Here is a 19,324-nt window from a genome sequence, read left to right on the forward strand (position 1 = left end):
GATGGATGGAAGGTTACTGAGCTGGCCCTGCCCGACCCCCAGCTCAGGGGTGAGGGCGACCCCAGCTCAGGGGTGAGGGCGACCCCAGCTCAGGGGTGAGGGCTGACCCCAGCTCAGGGGTGAGGGCTGACCCCAGCTCAGGGGTGAGGGCGACCCCAGCTCAGGGGTGAGGGCGACCCCAGCTCAGGGGTGAGGGCTGACCCCAGCTCAGGGGTGAGGGCGACCCCAGCTCAGGGGTGAGGGCGACCCCAGCTCAGGGGTGAGGGCTGACCGCAGCTCAGGGGTGAGGGCGACCCCAGGGATGCCCTGTCCAGGAGGGGTGCCCTGTCCAGGAGGGGTGCCCTGTCCAGGGAGGCCAGGGGGGTCAGGACACGCTGAAGCCAGCGCCCCCCAGACTCCCCTTTGCTAGGAAGCCCGGCTCACCAGCCACAGCTGCAGGGAGGACCAGCAGCCGCAGGGGCCCAGGCACCTGGGCCGGGTTCGCTGGGCCGGATCCGATGGACTCGGGGTGACACGGGGTCAGGGTGCTGGCTGAGGCTCCGTTGCTGTGTTCCTGGAAGTGAAAGTGAGACCAGGTGCAGGGAAACCGCCAGGCACCGGCCAGGACAGCCTGCCCGCCCGCGCCCGGTCAGCGGAACTGGGTCATGGTTAGGGCTGCAGTTATAGCTCCGCATCCTCACCCTCAGCCCCGAGGGCCCCAGCACACACACACACACCATCACACACACACACACACACCATCACACACACACACACACACACACACACCATCACACACACACACAATCACACACCATCACACACACACACAATCACACACACACCATCACACACACACACCATCACACACACCATCACACACACACACCATCACACACACACACACACACACACACACAATCACACACACACACACACACACACACACACCAGGGGCCCCAGCCAGACAGGCCGGGGACCTGGGGTCAGAGTCAGCGTGCACTTCCAGGGAACTCCCCTGTGTTACAAAGGAGGAAGTAGAGGTCATGTGACCGCTCGAGGTCACAGGGTCACAGGGTCACAGGAGAGCAGCCCTGCAACCCTCCTCCCACGGCATGTCACCCTCCGGGGCCCCCAGGACCCACCACTCGCAGGAGGACGGACGCAGCCCGCTGGCCGGCGTGACGGCCTCGGAAGGTTCTAGTGAGACGGCACCCTGGTCGCAGAGGACACGGGCCTGGCTCCGCCTCCGGTCCTGTCCCCCGTGAGGGCCTCAGCGACCCTGTGAACCGAGGGCCCCTCAACCTCAGGAGCAGCACCCGCCCTGGCCCGTGTGGCTCAGTGGATAGAGCATCGGCCCTCAGACTGAAAGGTCCCGGGTTCGATTCCGGTAAGGGCATGGACCTTGGTTGCAGCTGCGCCGGCCCGATCAGGGCACAGGCAGGAGGCAGCCAATCGATGTCTCTCTCACATGGACGTTTCTCTGGTCCCCCTCCCTTCCCCGCTCTCTCAACAGCGATGGAGAAAACCGTCGGGGGAGGGAGAACAACAAATAAAATAAATAAAAACCAGATCTCAGAAAAGACGCAGGACTCCACCTCCTCACTCACTTCTCGGGGGAAGACCAGGGGCTCGGTCGGCTCAGGGTCGGGGTGGGGGGTGCGGGGAGGAGGGCTTCCCCGGGGCCCGGGCCCAGGGACACGGGAGACCCAGGTCCTGCTGAACAGACGGGAGTGCCTGCGGGCCCTTGGGTGGGGCGTTGCTGCCCCCTGGTGTTCATTCTCTTTTATGAAAACAGTCGGACGAAGTCCTTACTGGGGTTTCCTTTCCTTCCCCACCACCCAGAGGAGGCGCCCTGGCTGAGGCTGAGGCTGCAGCCCGGGAGGGGTCAGGCTGAGCTGGTGACAGGCCCTGGTCTCCTCACACATGGACAGGTGCCTGGGCCGAGCTCGCTCTCACCAGGAGGCGGGAGCCCGAGGACCAGACCCGAGCCCAGGCCCCGCCATGGCCCCCACAGGGTCCGGCCACCTCCCTGCCCGCGGGACCAGGATCCCTCACCGAGCACCATGATTCGGGGAGCGGAGTTCAGTCAGGCCTGGGTCCCTGCCCGCCAGGGTGAGAGCCCTGAGCACGGTAACGGGTGAGAATCGGGTGGGGGATCGGGTTCAGAGTCAGGTCTCCTGGCAGAGGCGGCCAGGCGGCCTCTCGGGTGGAGGTGGGGGAGATGGAGGGGACGCCCACCCGCCCTGGCAGCCCCACTCGGTCCGTTTCTCCCACGAGTCCCGTCAGATCTGTGTCTCTAACAACCTGCCCTCAGGGATCCAGGCAGGAGTGAGGTCACATCAGGGCCTTTCCCCGACCCCGGCCGGAGCCAGGCACCAGAGATGACTCTCCTGACCGGACGGGCGGCCCCTGTCCGTGGCCACCAGGCCAGGCGTGGCCGGGCTCCGTGGACAGGGGCGGACGGGACATGGAGACGGTGCCGGCCAGCCCAGGGGCAGCCTGCGGCCGGGCGTCCTCGGCGTTGGCTCTCCTGGCTGAGCTGGGTCTGCCTCCGTGGCACCGGCTCCGGAGCCAGCGCCCGCCCTCCGTGGCCTCCGGGTCCATCAGCGCCTGCGCCCCGCAGGAGCCGCAGGGAAAGGGGGGCACGGGGAGGGGAGCCCGGGCTGCCTCCTGCACGCCTCCTCCTGGGACCGAGCCGGCAGCGAGAGCCTGTGCCCCGGGCGGAATCACACCGGGACCCTCCCGTGTGCAGCCCACGCACCAGCACCGGGCACGCCAGCGGAGCACGTGTGCGCCTTCCTAACAGGTGTGAACCCTGCCGCCAGCGTGTCGGAAAAGCGCCTTATGGAGCCTGGGAGCAGAGGCTGGAGATGGAGGAGCGACTGTGAGGCTCACCTTCACTGCGTGGGGGGGCGGAGGGCAGACAGGGGGTCAGGACACGCCCGCGGCCCTTTGCATGTTTAGTGAACACGTGTGTGTTCTGAGACCCACACCACAAACACTCCCCAGCTCCTCCACGTGCCCTCCAACCCGAACTCTGTTCAAAGTCTGATGTCATCAGGCCAACCGGACCATTGTTACACTTGAGCATTTGCTTCAACTCTTAATGTTTATGAAAATAAAAATTACCCCACTAACACAAAACATAAAATACACTTTTTGAAATGCTACGCTAAACCCATTACAGGAAGTTTCGGTCACACATTCCAAACCCCCCGAAAACGGCTGGGGGAGGGAGGGATGGTAAAGGCAGGGGGGGGCGGGGGGGTACCAGACACCTTTTTGGGGCGGGACACGTTCACTCCCCGACGGCCGTGATGTTCAACACCTGCCAGACGACATGCCTTCAGTGTGCATTTTGTGTCCACTTTTGCCGCGATAGAGTGGTTTGTGTTTAAGGAGAACCTGCCACACAAAAACGAAATGTGAAGTAGATGGTGCCTCAGGCTCCGTGGCCGAGCTGTGTTTCCAGATCACAGCTTAGCTGGTTCCCGTGCTTGTGGGCACCCTCTCTCCAAGCCCGGTGCAGCCGCCGCCCGCTCCCGAGATGGCGAGTCAGAGCGTGGCTCTGCGGCAGACAGCTGCCCTCTCGCCCACGGGAACGGAGCCCAGCATGGTCCACGGCAAGGACCGGGCGCGGTGCTGCCGCCGCCGCACCTGTGAGCCGACCACAGCCCGGCACCGCCCGGCGCCCCACACGCTGCTGAGGGACGAGGGCCCAGAACCCTGAGCGAAGGCAGGACGCCAGAGCGGAGGACGGCCAGCTCTCCTCTGGAAGCTGTCCAGAAAGCTCAGCAGGTGCGTTCACATGGAAGCCACGGTTCTCGGGGCCTTTCGGGCTGGCGAACACCTGTGCACTGGCAGGCTCACTAGCCCAGCAGGGCGAGCCGAGCAGACGCGTGGGCTGGCTGAGGCCAAGGTGGGAGCGCAGCAGCCATGGGCTCCGCGCGGCCAGCATGCACGAGGGGAGGACTGCATGGCCGGTGACAAACTCAGAAGAGAGCTTCAATGACAAGCACTTTGTAACTCCCCACCAGGCTCTGTGGGACGGAACCGTGCTGTGTGGCTCTAACACCCTCACCACCATGCCCCGGGAACAGACCTGCCTCCTGGTAAAGACTGAGGAGAGACACACGAGAGAGGAAAGGGAACATCCATGTCAGACGTAGGGAGTGGTTATCTAGGCAGAATATTGAGGTGGAAACAGCAAAAACACAGACGTCTTCTGAAAACACAATTTGGAAAAGGAAAGACTGAGGAGCTCAGCCTGAGACCTGGGACATTCTTGCTGTGGAACATACGTGAGTACGGTGTGGGAGGGAGGCAGACACAGGAACACGGCACAGAAGAGAAAAAATAAAACTACCACCTCCTCTCCCCGCAGCAGAGAGAGAGAAGCAGAAACGACTAACCCGGCGCGCGCTGGAACGCGGGTGCGCGGGCACTGGGCGCGCGAGGCCGCGGAGGACGAGGCCGCGGCCAGCCTCCGTTCCTGGGCGGGACGCAGCGCCGGGCCGGAGCAGAGCGTGGAGACCACCCCGAACACCACAGAGCACGAGGTTCTGAAAATCCAGTTTATTTCCATGTTGGGACAGGTCCAGCCAGTGTGATCAGCTTTTCTGCTCATGTAATAATTTATCAAAATAAGCTTTCCCACAATAACGCTCCCATCAACCCTGGAAACCCTGTCTCACAACATCCCCAATAAAGCTCTGGAAAACCACGTCTTAAACTCGGGAGGAGGTGGGGTCTGTGCTGTAACAGGCACGGAGCTACGACGGCTAAGCAGCGAATGCTTGGAGGGAGTGACGGCGGCCGGAGGTCAGTCTCAGTGCACTGCTCTGGGTCCGACATGCTAGTGTCTCTGGGCGGGCACAGATGGGCGGAGGAATCCCACTGGACGAAGAGGCTCTGCAAACAAACAGTGGAAGCTGCCTTTTCTCTTAGACCCGGACATTTTAAGACAGAAGCTTTGCAAAACATTACACAATTTTTTATTATTAAATGAGAACATCTCATGTTACATCGTCACATTGCTAGTCAGAGAAACGCTGTGGTGCTGAGTCCACGCCGTCCACCACAGTCCTCATCTCTACAACATCCATGTACAAAGAGAGAATGTTCGCGGCCCAACACCACAGTCTTGGTTCTCTTCGCACTGAAGTCCCCCAAGCTCCTCACGGCGTTTCTACGTAAGTTCTAGTTCACTGACTCCGGCAGGGAGGACGCGGCCACACGGGCTCGGAGGCCGGGCCTCACACGTCGTCATCGTCGGACGTGTCGCTGCTGCTCGTCTCCGTGTCGTCGTTCTCGATCGTGGGGTGGAAAGTGCTGCTTTTCCAGGGTCCGAACTTGAAGTCACAGATCAGGCCGTTTTTCAAAATACCATTTTTCCTCAGACCATTCTTCTGCAACTAAAATGCCAAACACAAAAAATTAAAATACACTATGCTCCAAGAGTTACCATTAAGAACTGTGTGACAGCCCTGGCTGGTGTGGCTCAATGGATAGAGCATCGGCCTGCAGACTGAAAGGTCCCGGGTTCAATTTCGGCCAAGGGCACATGCCCGGGTTTCAGGCTCCATCCCCAGTGGGGGGTGTGCTGGAGGCAGCCAATCCATGATTTTCTCTCATCATTGATGTTTCTCTCTCCCTCACCCTTACTCTCTGACATCAATAAAACATGTATTTTTAAAATATATTTTATTGATTTTTTTATAGAGGAAGGAAGAGGGTCAGAGAGCTAGAAACATCGATGAGAAACATCAATCAGCTGCCTCCTGCACACCCCCCACTAGGAATGTGCCCACAACCAAGGTACATGCCCTTGACCGGAATCGAACCTGCGACCCTCCAGTCCGAAGCAGATGCTCTATCCGCTGAGCCAAACCGGTTTCGGCAATAAAACATATTTAAAAAAAAAAAAGAAGAAGAAGAACAGAGTAATGCCGAAACCGGTTTGGCTCAGTGGACTTCAGCCTGCGGACTGAAGGGCCCAGGTTCGATTCCGGTCAAGGGCACATGCCTGGGTTATGGGCTCAATCCCCACTGGGGAGCGTGCAGGAGGCAGCCAATCAATGATTCTCTTTCATCATTGATGTTTCTATCTCTCTCTCTCTCTCTTTCCCTCTTCCTTCCTCTCTGAAATCAATAAAAATATATATTTAAAAAAAAAGAAAGAAAAACTAAAAAAAATCTAGTTCCTATTTCTGAAAATGAGAAATTGGAGCTCATTAGATCACTTATGGGGCCTGGGAAGGGGCTGTCCCAAATCAGAAACTATTTAAAGATACAAAGTTAAATAACAAAAACAGTAATAACAAACAATAACTATGTTCATTCTACCAACTTCAGTCTTTCATAAAAACGTTTGACACTGGGAGTTTCCATCAAAATCTCTAAGCACCCTTTTACAGGCCACATCGCCAGGTAGTAAGTGACACTCTGGCACTGTGTGTAGGTTCCTCTTCCAGAGGGAGAGAACTGGGGGATGAGGAGAGACTTGGGGGGGGGGGGGGGGGGGGGGCGGGCCTATAACCACTATATTCAGTGACGCATCAGTGGCAGGATGTTCTCAAGGACCATTAGGTGCCATCACTGCTGTATAACGTCAGCGGGCACTCCACACCCTGGATGGTGCAGCCCACACACCTAGGCCGACTGCTGTTGGGGAGTAGCAGCCCGCTGACTGCATTTACCACTGTGTGGATCTGAGAGAGGCTTTGCTGTGAATGTGGAGAAAGGCACTAGGAGAACTTCACCAGGCACCAACAGCATAAGGCGGCAGACCAAGATAATTGGTTGTAAAAGCTTGTGATGACCAAGATGGGCAGATACAACCCTATTGATAACAAAATAATTAACTGATAAAAGTTTTGTGCCCACTGGGTTGGAGAGCAATGGAATGTAATATCTCTGTCCTTCTGATCTGATGACAAAGAAATAGATATATTTATATTGACGACCTATAATGTGATATCCAATAAACTCCTGGAAAAAACTGTAACACCCCCCCAACCCCCAAAAACTGTTTTTTAAAATCCATTGTTATGATTAAGAAAAGGCAATGGGAAGGGAACTGTTGTCTGACTCGGGTCTTCCCACCTGTTCACTAATAACTTGGAATTCTCTCATTTCATCCTCAGTTAAGGGAGCACACGTCTCGTCGTTTTCACTGTCTTCTTGCCAGCCCATCTCCTTTAACAATCTGAAAAAAAGGGGGGGAATTAATAAATTAGAGCCGCACCTGTTTATGTCACGTGGGAGAGAACATGAACCATTTCACAAAGTCCTCAGAGTACTAGTGCATTAAACAAGGACTTGAGTTATGCTTTGGATGTCTTTCTGAAAGTAACAGATGAGATTAAGCCCAATAAAACATCTTAGATAACAAGACCAGAATGCACTGCTTAAATTCTGGTGTTTGAGGCTCTCTAGGCTGGAAACTTGCAAAAGGCACTAGTCTAGAAACCTCCAATTTGCTAAATTCGTGGACCAAAAGTAAACGCAATTTCTTACCCACTTGCTCTACCACCACCACCAGTTCATTCTGTCCTAGCTCATCACCAGGTCTTCTACTTTGAAAAGGGGCTATCCCGCCCTCATGTGCACTTTGTAACTTATTTGCCTGCTGGTACCATCTCTTGTGCATGTCCGTCACCCTCCTCAGCACCTGAGCACTGTGCACGGCGTGATGCTCTGTAACCACAGCGAGGGCGTAAAGCTTCCTCCAGGATCCAAGCACAACGACTAATGTGGTTCTTCTTCTCCTCTCCTTCACCTTAGGCCCATCGGGCAGGAAAAGACCCACCACCTCTCCAGCTGGCAAACGCAAACACCCCGCCAGAGCCGGGCGCCTGGCTCAAGGACTCGAACACTTCTTTTCCAGATGGACATGTTTTACGCGGATCTGGCGTACTTTGTAAAAAATTAATTCCATGTCTTAAGTATCTGCTACTCCTAATTACACCTATCATCTCTCAACTGGAGCCTGCAACGAATTAGCTATGTTGTATACTTGTACGCCTTTTTAAATAACTTCATACAATATTGGTGTCAGATTCTAAATAAAAATAAATACTAGCCAAAACCGGTTTGGCTCAGTGGATAGAGCGTCGATCTGTGGACTGAAGGGTCCCGGGTTCAATTCCGGTCAAGGGCATGTACCTTGGTTGTGGGCACATCCCCAGTGGGGGCTGTGCAGGAGGCAGCTGGTCGATGATTCTCTCTCATTGATGTTTCTAACTATATCTATCCCTCTCTCTTCCTCTCTGTGAAAAAATCAATATATTTAAAAAAAATGAATATTAGACCCGGGTTTTACAAAGAATTAAGATGACGTAAGTAAAACATCTTGCCTTCTTGACAGCAGAGAAGGAAATAGATTTGGTGTTTTGCCTCTCCAATTGGTATATGCTGCCTCTGGACCATTAACTAATTACTATTTCTCTCATTCCTTTCCACCACTTAACATTTCCTTCCAGTGCCCTGTCTGACCTCTAACCTCTCCTCCATCCCAATGCCACCCAGTCCAGAGTCTATAGATCAGACTACTCTAACTGGTTTCACTGTTAAAACCTGAACAATGCAGATGGAACAAATTATCTCATGTCACAGAAGTCCAGGTTCCTAACTGTCCATTTTCTCCTCTGTGCCCTTATTCCCAGGCTGTAACTGATAACTATTTCTGGAATAGCTTTCAAAACAAATGATCTTGAAAGAATGAACGAACAAACAAAAACTAGTAATAATAACCTTGTGTTCCCCCACAATTAGAAATCTATCTTAACAAGGTCATCTCTAACTCCATGAAGGATTCAGAGCTTGTCAAGCACCCCCTCTCCCACAGGAGAACCAGCACCTTGCCATGTCCACGTCTCACTCTCAGCAGTGTCACCCCACAGGCAGAGGCCCTGGCACTGCTGTACCTCCTTCATGAAGAGAAGCTGAACGCATAGTGAGTGCCAGGTGCTGGGCACAATACTGAGCATGCCATACAGACGTACACACTGTGACAGGGACACTCACAGCACAATTCACAAAATGCACAAAGTGCCAACAGCCCAATCCCGTCGGCCTATGAACAGCAGAGCCGTACAGCGCACGGAGGTAAGAAAAGGAGCATAGAAGTGACACGTGCTGTTGGGTCTATGGACCTAGAAAACATGCTAAGAGAAGAAGCCAGACATAAAGAACAAATGCTTTAAGGTTCTGCTTCTATAAAATAACAAAAAAAGGCATAGCTACAAACACAGGATGTAGATCGGGCTGCCTACGGCAGGAAGGTGGAGGAGTAACCACGGCAGACAAGCCCGGGTTATTCTGGGTGTATGGAAAGTGCCTAAGACTAGGCTGTGACAACAACTGCACAACTCTGAATTTACTAAAAAAGTCCATGAACTTACCTTTCAAAATGTGTGAAATGTACGGCATTAAATCACACCTCAATAAACTGCTAAAAACATTATATTCTATAATATCAAAACCCTCAATATAAAAATACAGAGAAGAAAAATGAGCACTAACCTGTGTTCTGCCTCAAGGGAACTTGAGAGAACATCCGTTTGCGGGAAGGTTGAGGACCGGATGACCTGCTGGGAAATGACAGAGGCATTGCCATTCTCCTGCGGGATTTCATTTTCATCAAAGTTTCGGTTTATATCTCTGTCCTGGTGAGTACTATTGCTGTTATGCAAATTAAATGAGTCTTCATCCTGATTTTTAGGGAATTAACAATAAGAAAACACTGTTGTTAAAAACTTTAATAAATCCTAGTTCTCTTACGTTGATAACAACATATAAATGTAATGCTTATAATCATCCTATCTAATAAAGAGAAAATATGCTAACTAACCCTCATCCCATCACAAAAATGGCAGCACCCACAGCCAATAAAGAGGGAATATGCTAATTGACTGACACGTCCTCAAAAATGGTGGCACTCACAGACAATAAGGAGGGGAGATGCTAATTGATTGTCACTCCCTCAAAGATGGTGGCGCCCAGTCCCCCCAACCGCCCAGGGCTGGCCAGAGGTGCAGGCAAGACTCAGATGGCAGCTGCCCAGGGCCGCCCAGCCCTCAGGTAACCAGGGCCCGCCAAGGCCTGCGCCGCCAGCAGTGGCAGCGGCAGAGGTGTGATGGGCGTCACCTCCCGCCCCTGAGGGCTCCCGGACTGTGAGAGGGGCAGGCCGGGCTAAGCGACCCCCCCCCTCCAGGGCATGACTTTTCATGCCCTGGGCCTCTGCTTAAATTCAGAAGACTTTCTCATTAAATCTGATGGCCTGGCCAGTAAGGCTCAGTGGTTGAGCATCAACCCAGAAATCAAGAGGTCACTGATTCGATCCCTGGTCAGAGCACATGCTCTGGCTGCAGTTCAATCCCCAGGGACAGGACAGAGGCAGCCGATGATGATTCTCTTATCACTGATTTTTCTCTCACTCTAACTCTACCTTACATCAATTAAAAAATATATAGCCAAGACCGGTTTGGCTCAGTGGATAGAGCGTCGGCCTGTGGACTGAGAGGTCCCAGGTTCAATTCCGGTCAAGGGCATGTACCTTGGTTGCGGGCACATCCCCGAGGGGGGGGGGGGGGGTGCAGGAGGCAGCTGATCGATCGATCATTCTCTCTCATCGATGTTTCTAACTCTATCCCTCTCCATTCCTCTCTGTAAAAAAATCAATAAAATATATTTTTAAAAAATATATATATATATATATATTAAATACTAGTTAAACACACAAAACTAAGCTGTGATGGATACACACAGATTATTAACTATTGTATAATATTCACATTTTTCAACAAAAGCAAAAACCTAAAGGATGAAGGTAGGCAATGTGGGGAGAACAAAAATCATATTTGAACAGGAATTTTTTCAATTTTACTTTTGTATAGGAACTACAGAATGAGAGAACTGTACTTTAGGGGGAAAGTCATTAAAGTTGATGCAAGGGTCCTAACTGGTTCTGGCCCAAATACTCCAAGGACCCATTACCAAACCAAGTCACCTTCTCAGAGCCAGCGTGGCTCTCCTCCTCATGCTCCTCCTCCACTCGGTCCCGTTTCAGCGCTTTCAGAAACTCGCTCTTCTTGTCCGTGCGCATTCGGGTCAGCTTGGTGAGACGAGGCTGCTGACTGAGTTTGTCAACAGGTGAAGAGGAATTGGAGCGATTACTCTAAGAAAAAAAATTCAGAGAGATTGATAAATATGTAAACAGAGAACTAATGTCAATGTAACGTTCGAAACCACCACCACAACCTTCTCTTTCACCTTCATCCACAAAACAAACCTGGTGTTAAGGTCTCTGTCAAAGAGCTTCCTCTATCCCAATGTGGTTTTTTTGTTGGTTTTTTTGTTTGTTTGTTTGTTTTTTAAATATATTTCATTGATTTTTCACAGAGAGGAAGGGAGAGAGATAGAGAGCTAGAAACGTCAATGAGAGAGAAACATCGACCAGCTGCCTCTTGCACACCCCCTACTGGGGATGTGCCCGCAACCAAGGTACATGCCCTTGGCCGGAATCGAACCTGGGACCTTTCAGTCCACAGACCGACGCTCTACCACTGAGCCAAACCGGCTTCGGCTATCCCAATGTTTTATCTACTCCATTAGATAAGTAAACAAAAGAATTTTCTCAAAAAAGAAAAAAAGAACTTTCTTATCCCAGGAACAATTAAGGTCTGATATCACAAAGAACTAACTGACTCAAAGTTAGGAGTTTAAATACTATTTTATGGAATTTCTAAAAACCCTGAAATGTTTAAGCATTTCTACAATACACAGAAAAGCAGTTGTATGCTGTCTTTCCCAGAATTCTCAGCTTCAAGGTCCAATAACAGCTCCCATAAGATCTGTTTACATGTATTTACACACAGGCACACATAGGGCTTTTACCAGGTAGGATTTCACCAGGGGACATTGGGACGAGCAGGAGGGAAGGGGGAAAGATCACGTATTGACATCCCTTTGTTTTCCGTGTTTTGTTTTTGACAGTGGGATACAGTAGGAAACAGAGTTTTAGAACTCTGGATCAGGTTTTAACCATGGAAATAAGCCATAATGCTTAACTGTTGGCAAAACATCTGTACAAGTGTAATGAATCTACGCCATAGCTAACCTGCTGACAATGCTGGTACTTCACCAAAGCTCTGGCGTTCTACAATGGAGAACTACCGTGTTTCCCCGAAAATAAGACATCCTCTAAAAATAAGACCTAGCGCATGGAAAGATAAGACATCCCCTGAAAATAAGACCTAGCGCAACTTTGGGAGGAAAAATTAATATAAGACACTGTCTTATTTTTGGGGAAACAGGGTAGTTAGTACATGAGATGTGTTCCCACACAGTGCCCAGAGCTCTTAGTACAATTATAGTCACAAGTGTCTTCTGACCCTAAACTGGTCAGAAAACTTCCTGGCATTGAAGTTTCAGAACCTGGCCAAAGGACACAAAAATACTTACCTTAGCAGGCATCTCACCCAGTGCAAGAATGTGCATTTCCCCTCATCCCCCTCCCTCTGTCCCCTAAGTGTTAGTACTAACAAAGCTTCCTCAGCCCCTAATGCATAATTTTATAAGAAAACGTCTAAACTGTCATTTTCCTAATTCTTAGTCTTTCTGGTCGGTAGGTATATGGGTATTATTTTGTCTACATTTTGGGATATTTGGAAATCTTCATTAAAACTCATTCCTACTTAATGCTGAAAAGTGTCAGCAAGTAGGAGAACTATCTCAAAAAGTGTTGTGAAAGAACTCGTGGGTATTGCTGCAATGAGACTCTTGTGATTACTAGGTTACATTCCTCAGAAACAATTGTAAAGGCCGCACCTCTTTCACTGTCGTCGTTGATGGACTAAAATTCTTGGCTGTTGACTTAAAAGCATTGAAGTTGCCAACACCGTATGTAGACTCATGAGAAAAAGAAGTCCCAACTTTATTCTCTTTAGTTTGGCTTTTCCACTGAGTAGGCTACAGAAAAGCACACAGACGTTAATATCTATAAAAACACAGATTACACAGAAGAGAGAAGAGAATATAAAATAAGGGGGACTACATGGGGCTTGTAAAACATATTTTTGTATTATATCATAATTGTTACCACAGGATTCTCTTGTATCTTTTTCTACAAATAAAATCAAAGCGTGGTATTCAAATAAAAACATCTGACTACATTGCAATTTTTTTCAGTTTTATAAACCTAAAATGAGATTTCTTTTACCTATTGTCAAGAAAACACTAGTGGGAGTTTCAAAAACCTAAAACAGTACACCAAGAAAACAGCATTATATATTGTTATGCAAATATGCCATAGATGCATCTAGCAAAACAAGTTTTACAGACTTTATTTACTACTAAATAAGAAAACACACACGACAAACACATGCCATTTAAAGGAAAATTAAAATTAATGACACACAACCAGTTCCCCACAAAACATTCCAACAATTCAGTGTAAATTTCCTAACACTGTTTTCCCAAAATAATTCAACTGATATCAATTACAACATGTGATGTTCACCATGTGGAACTTACTTTTGTGGGCGGAGCAGCAGGCTTAGGGACCAAGCCTTTATAAACACTGGGGCCAGTCCCGTTCTTCAGGGGCTGTGACGGGGGGTTCCCTCCAGTGGGGAACCCTGACAGCTGCAAGTCCTTGGCATTGCCTTTCTTGATGACCAGCATCCTGGGCGCTCTAGATGTGGGGTTCGGAGGGTACTCTGCATAGACAAAGCACGAGCAGGCGTTAGTTTAAATTTTAACATAAAAAGAAGAGCATACTCTAAGCCTTGACTGTATTTAAATAAACAGCTGCTTCCTGGGTCGTGTAAGCTAAGTAAGTATAAGCTATACTCCTGCATAAGAAATACAGCTAAAACATAGCTGAGCAAATCACAGGAAGAACTGAGCCGTGTGAAGTAATACAGATAATGGACCAGCTAGACAGTAGCCTGGCGATGTTAACTATGACCAAAGCAAGATTAGCTCCTAATATATTTTATGTTCATCGCAGTTCTCATCCTAATGGCCCTTAAGACTTGAAATACCAAGTATATTTTCCGCTTTTCCATTTTGAAAAGAGAATTTTCCTAATTCCTTTTCATTCTCACTTATTTCTTCTTGAGTTATGACTGATGAGAGAGTTCTATTTTGACATACTAATCAATTCATTCAAATATTTATTGACCACTGAAATGAAGGCATTTATGAGGTGCAGGGTAACCGACTCAATCCTACATCTGAAGGTAGTACTAAGAACAGCACTTGCTAACTAAAAGCTTTTCTCAAGACCACAGCATGAAACATGAAACATGAAAAACTACTCCTAGAGTTTGATCGATGTCTGTATAATCACACAGGTGTTAACCTGTGAGCGTGTTCCCAGTTATTGCAATGAAAATTTCTGAAAACACAAGTTTCATAATTAAAGAGTTCAGAATAAAATAATTAACTCGAAGAAAGAAACCCAAGAAAATCTAAATTAAAGTTCTAGTGTTGCATATAAGAGATGATCCTGTGGTGCAGTGAGTTGCATAGATGTCTATGGTGATGCTCCACCTCAACCAACCAAACCCAACTTCCTGAGGGGTCACTCAGAAACTGAACTGCAGGACTCCCGGGGCAGAGACTCGCAATCCTCCTTCCCCGTGAACAAACCACATCCAATGTCTCCTACTTTTTCCCATTTACTTTGCCAATCGGTAAACTGTATGGAAACTACCCAAATTGTTTACTCTTTTACTTTTTATTGTTACTGGGGGAACACTGGTTAACGGGATCCACAGGCTTCAGGGCTACTTCTTTATGATACATGGTCTGCACACAGCCGTGTGTGCCCACCTCCCAGGCAGACCGTCAGTCACCGTGTATGTGGCTGTTTACCGCCCAGAACTCCACCCCTTCCCTGTGTGCTCGCCTCCTACTGTCTGTGCCTGAGCTGCTCGGCGTCATACCCCACGTGATGCAGTGGCACGGTCCTTGCTCTTGATTATTCTTTTAAAGAGAAACGGTCTGTGTTGGTGATGGGCCCTAACACTGACCTTAGAGTTAGAAAGGGGGTGATCTTAGAGAATGACTATAAATCACATGCTCATTGCATCAAGCTCCTTAGCAGGTATTCTTGTCCAATTTAACTTTAAGGCACCTGAAGGAAAGCATGACTATAAATTTTCGTATTCTTAGTGCCCCGTCATCCTCAGAAACAACTGGAATCTACCAATAACTAATTTTCAATATCCTTTTATTATCCTATTGGTCATGCTCCCAATATCTGTGAATATAGTAATTATTTTTACTCCTTCCATACAAAGTCAGTGGTAGAAGTGACTCCATTCTTTTGGAAGAAAGATGAGAAATAAAATACTGCCACATCACCCTAGCTGGTTTGGCTCAGCGTTTAGGGCGTTGGCCTTCAGACTGAAGAGCATGTACCTCAGTTGCAGGCGCTAAGCACGGCCCCTAGTCGAAGCATGGGGGGAGGGGGGGAGCAACTAATCGGTGTTTCTTTCTCTCCTCTACCCCCTGCTCTCTCCCCCCCTCCCTTCCACTCTCTGCAAAACTAAATGGGAAAATTTAGGTGAGGAATATATAGTTACATGTAATACAAAACAAACTGGCCATATGCTTAATTTCTCATCCTTTCTTTCATTATACTCTCCACAGCTGCCATATAAAATTTGTTTCACTTATTAATTTATTCTTTGACATATCACTTAAAAAAAATTTTTCTCTTTGGCCTCTTAATAAATTTACTAGAATCTCCCTGGTTTATTAGATTTGGACAACATAACTAGCTAATATTTATTAAACACCTATTACATGACCAAGGATTTTACATAGTCAACAATCATTAATACTTTTCTCATGAGGATTATTGTGATCATCCTCATATCTAACACATAACAAAATTCACTCTGAGAGAGTAAGTACAATCTTCCAAAGCCTAAATTAGCCAATACGTACAAGGCCTAATGTTAGGATCGTCTCATTCCAAAGCCCATGTACTTAACACTGCACTGTGCTACTGGAGAGCATGGTGCTGCTGGCCAGACTCTTCCAAAGGAAAAACACTAATACTGAGTCTACACCAAGTTGTCAGAATAAGAGGCTTGTAAGGGGACACTACCCATGACATCAGGGACCCCGCTCCCCCTTCACCATCACACCAACGCCATTTTTAATGGAGTTCCTCATTATCTTGACTCAGAAAATAAACAACTTTATTCTTTTTTTTCTTCTTCTTCTTCTATTAATACTCATCCAAAGGACATTTTTCCATTGATTTTTGAAGAGAGTGGGAGGTGGAAGGACAGAAACATCAATTGGTTTGCCTCCTGCATGTGGGGCCAGGGATGAAACCTGCAACCGAGGTACCAGTCCTTGACTGGAATCAAACCAGGAACCTCCTGTCCACGGGCCAATGCTCTATCCACTGAGCCATACCGGAGAGGGTGAAAAGAAACAACCTTGTGTGTGAACAAAAGCACACAGCCAAGTAAAGGGTAAAACAGTAACTGGACCGCATCTTCACACTCGGGGAGGACACCGAGTCACATAAGAATCACTATACAAATATTAAACTCAGAGAATCTGTACCTGTTGTGAGCACATTTTTTTAATCCTCACCCAAGGATATGTTTTTACTGTTTTTTAGAGAGAGGCAGGGAGAAAGAAACACTGATGTGAAGAGAAACACTGACAATGGCTGGGACCCATGTGAGCCCCAGCAGGGGATGGAACCTGCAACCTGGGACTCTGCCCTGACCAGGAACTGAAGCCACAGCCTATGGTGCCCGGCGACACTCCCCCCAGGGGAGCCAGGCCAGGGCACTATGAACACTATTCTACTCAATAGCCTGTTGACATCATTTTTATAGAGACTGATGTTGTTTGAACTTTTTAATTTAATGAAATTTAAGTTTGTTTTGCTTTGCAACAACAGTATGAGAGTGTTAAACAAATGAGTTTAACGATTTATGTCAATAGCAGGGGTAAGGCACTTTTCCTTTAACAAACCCTCTATGTTACTCATATGAAGGACAGGCTTAAAGAAATGCACTTCTAAAGTAAAAACCATTTCCACGATGAACAAGTAATACTCCTAACCCTGACAAAATAGAATTTACTTGTGGCAAGTTGTCCAATCAAACCCCCTTACCTTTCTTTTCTCAACCTTGATCCTTGGAATAATCTTAATTGTTTCCATATAAGAAGGACATCAAGGAAAGTGGAGTCATTTCAATACATAATTTATCCATATAATGCTTTTACAAAGATATTTGATAGATTATTCCCTTCTCTTGATCCTGCTTACAAAGTTCCTTTTAAAAAATCAACAGTGCTTTTCAACATGATCTAACTTATTTAATGGAATCATATCTGTATGCTTGTGGCTAATATCATTGGAATTCTCTAGAAAACATCCCATCTTTAAAAACCAGTCACCAGCCAGTTTTGCTCAGTGGATAGAGCGTAGGCCTACAGACTGAAAGGTCCCAGGTTTGATTCCGGTCAAGGGCATGTACCTTGGTTGCAGGCACATCCCCAGTGCACCCACTGGGGATGTGCAGGAGGCAGCTGATCGATGTTTCTCTCTCATTGATGTTTCTAACTTTCTATTCCTCTCCCTTCCTCTCTGTAAAAAATTAATAAAATATATTTTTTTAAAAACAAAACTAGTCACCAATTTGCTTTGATTTTGAAAGCTAAACAAAATTCTTAAAAATGAACCTTAAGCTCTCAAGCAGTATATCAATTATGAGCAAAAGTCAGATAAGTCCATCAAGTTATAAAGGAATAGTCACAAGAATTCGGAGATGAAACAAGACTAAGTTTTAAGTCGATTACTAATGACAGGTTTTCATGACTTAGTTTCTTAAGCACTGCATGTCTGTTAGGCTCTGCCAATAACATATTGCTGACAGGTTGTGTCCACACAAAAATAGCCAGTAGGAGTCCTGAAAACACAAACATCAGTCCCTAATTATGTCTCAAATTGCATACAAACCATAATAAACCTATCATTTTATCTCTCCTCACACCCCAAACAAAGCAACTCAACTAAATTGTTTTTAAAATTCCCGAGAGCACACTGAAACATCCTGAATATTTGCTTTAGTTTCATATTATGAAAGAATGGAAATAAGATGGATCTAGTGAGCAACAGTGGCCCTGGTTAAGGTCACGGGTAGAGCTGCATGAAGGTGTTTCCAGTAAATCCAATTAGCTTATAAGTAGAATCAAGCTTATGTAACTATTTCTTAAATGGCTTAATTACTTTCCCAAAAGGTTTTTTAAATTGAGATGTTATGTTTAGGCTCTAGCAATTTTTGATCTATAAGAAATAATTTCAGGGACAAACTGATTTATTTTTAATAGGCATTACATTTCCATTATTAAATTTTTACTTACCTGGAAGGAAGCACTAGAAAAGGTTCAATTGAAGTCTTTCCTAAATTTCTCTCATGTCTTCCTCAGGAACATAATCACTATTTTAAATGTTGCAGTGGGTAAAACAGTATTTGGGAACCCAGGGTGGGGAAGGGGGGAGGGAGGAGCGAGAAAGGAATAATAAAGTGCTATACAATGGAAGTTTCATTGTATTCCTATGGGAAGTACTGGGAATTGACCAATTAACCAAGCCACCATGAACCATTTCTTTCTAATGCAGACACACTTCTCAGTTTACCTAAGACACAGTCAAGAGTGCATCTTCCTTTTAAACATCTTTCAACTATAGTGCTCAAATCCTTATTACACCAACCCTGAAATAGTAGAACCAAAATCCTTTATTAACACACGGTATTCTCAATATTTTCAAAGATGTATTTGCCTTTAAATCATTTCTAAACTTATCAAATTAACAAAGGATCAATACCAATAGTATCTATAGGAGATTTTATATGACAAATGCTCACTGACATTCTTGACTTTTTATGTACTTTCATTCTAATCAAATCCAAATCATTCCTAATTCCTTAGAGAATCTATTTAACACCTTCCAGGTGATTCTATATTCTTATGCAATCAGCTGTTCCCAGAAAAACTGAATAATAAGGAAACATACCTAAGAGAGGAGCTTGGGAGATTTTTTTGGTTGGGTATGTGTGTGTCTGGGCGTGTAGGCCTGGGGAGAGTGGTAGAAATACTAATTTGCAATACAGAAAAAACAATGCCATTCACATGGTTCTCACAAAAGTGTCTGACCGCCCCCACCCCCACCCTCAAAAACCCTTAAATCAATCTGGAGATCAAAAGAAACAAAGTAATTCCCCAGAGCATCACCCCATAAATACAATAAAGAACAGCACAGGAAGTGGCAAAGTTTAAAATAATGCCTTTA

The 19,324-nt window shown here is 47.3% G+C and overlaps 1 protein-coding gene across 3 annotated transcripts in view; it reads right to left on the bottom strand.

Annotated features, from left to right (window-relative positions):
- Nucleotides 1–4,542: 4,542 nt before the first annotated feature.
- Nucleotides 4,543–19,324, bottom strand: part of GPBP1 (GC-rich promoter binding protein 1) — a 51,737-nt gene continuing 36,955 nt past the window's right edge. For 2 of the 3 annotated variants that reach the window (XM_084880993.1, XM_084880995.1), the window contains 7 exons: nt 19,049–19,108; nt 13,519–13,703; nt 12,814–12,954; nt 10,994–11,161; nt 9,508–9,695; nt 7,087–7,189; nt 4,543–5,396 (listed from right to left, as the gene is read on the bottom strand). In XM_084880993.1, the coding sequence (XP_084737119.1) occupies nt 5,238–5,396; nt 7,087–7,189; nt 9,508–9,695; nt 10,994–11,161; nt 12,814–12,954; nt 13,519–13,703; nt 19,049–19,108 (1,004 nt within the window). In that variant the 3' untranslated portion in view covers nt 4,543–5,237. The remainder of the gene's footprint in view (nt 5,397–7,086; nt 7,190–9,507; nt 9,696–10,993; nt 11,162–12,813; nt 12,955–13,518; nt 13,704–19,048; nt 19,109–19,324) is intronic. The other variant, XM_084880994.1, reaches the window with a different exon arrangement.

Source organism: Pipistrellus hanaki (genome assembly GCF_964339955.1).
Source record: "Pipistrellus hanaki genome assembly, chromosome: 4".
Taxonomy (NCBI): Eukaryota; Metazoa; Chordata; class Mammalia; order Chiroptera; family Vespertilionidae; genus Pipistrellus; species Pipistrellus hanaki.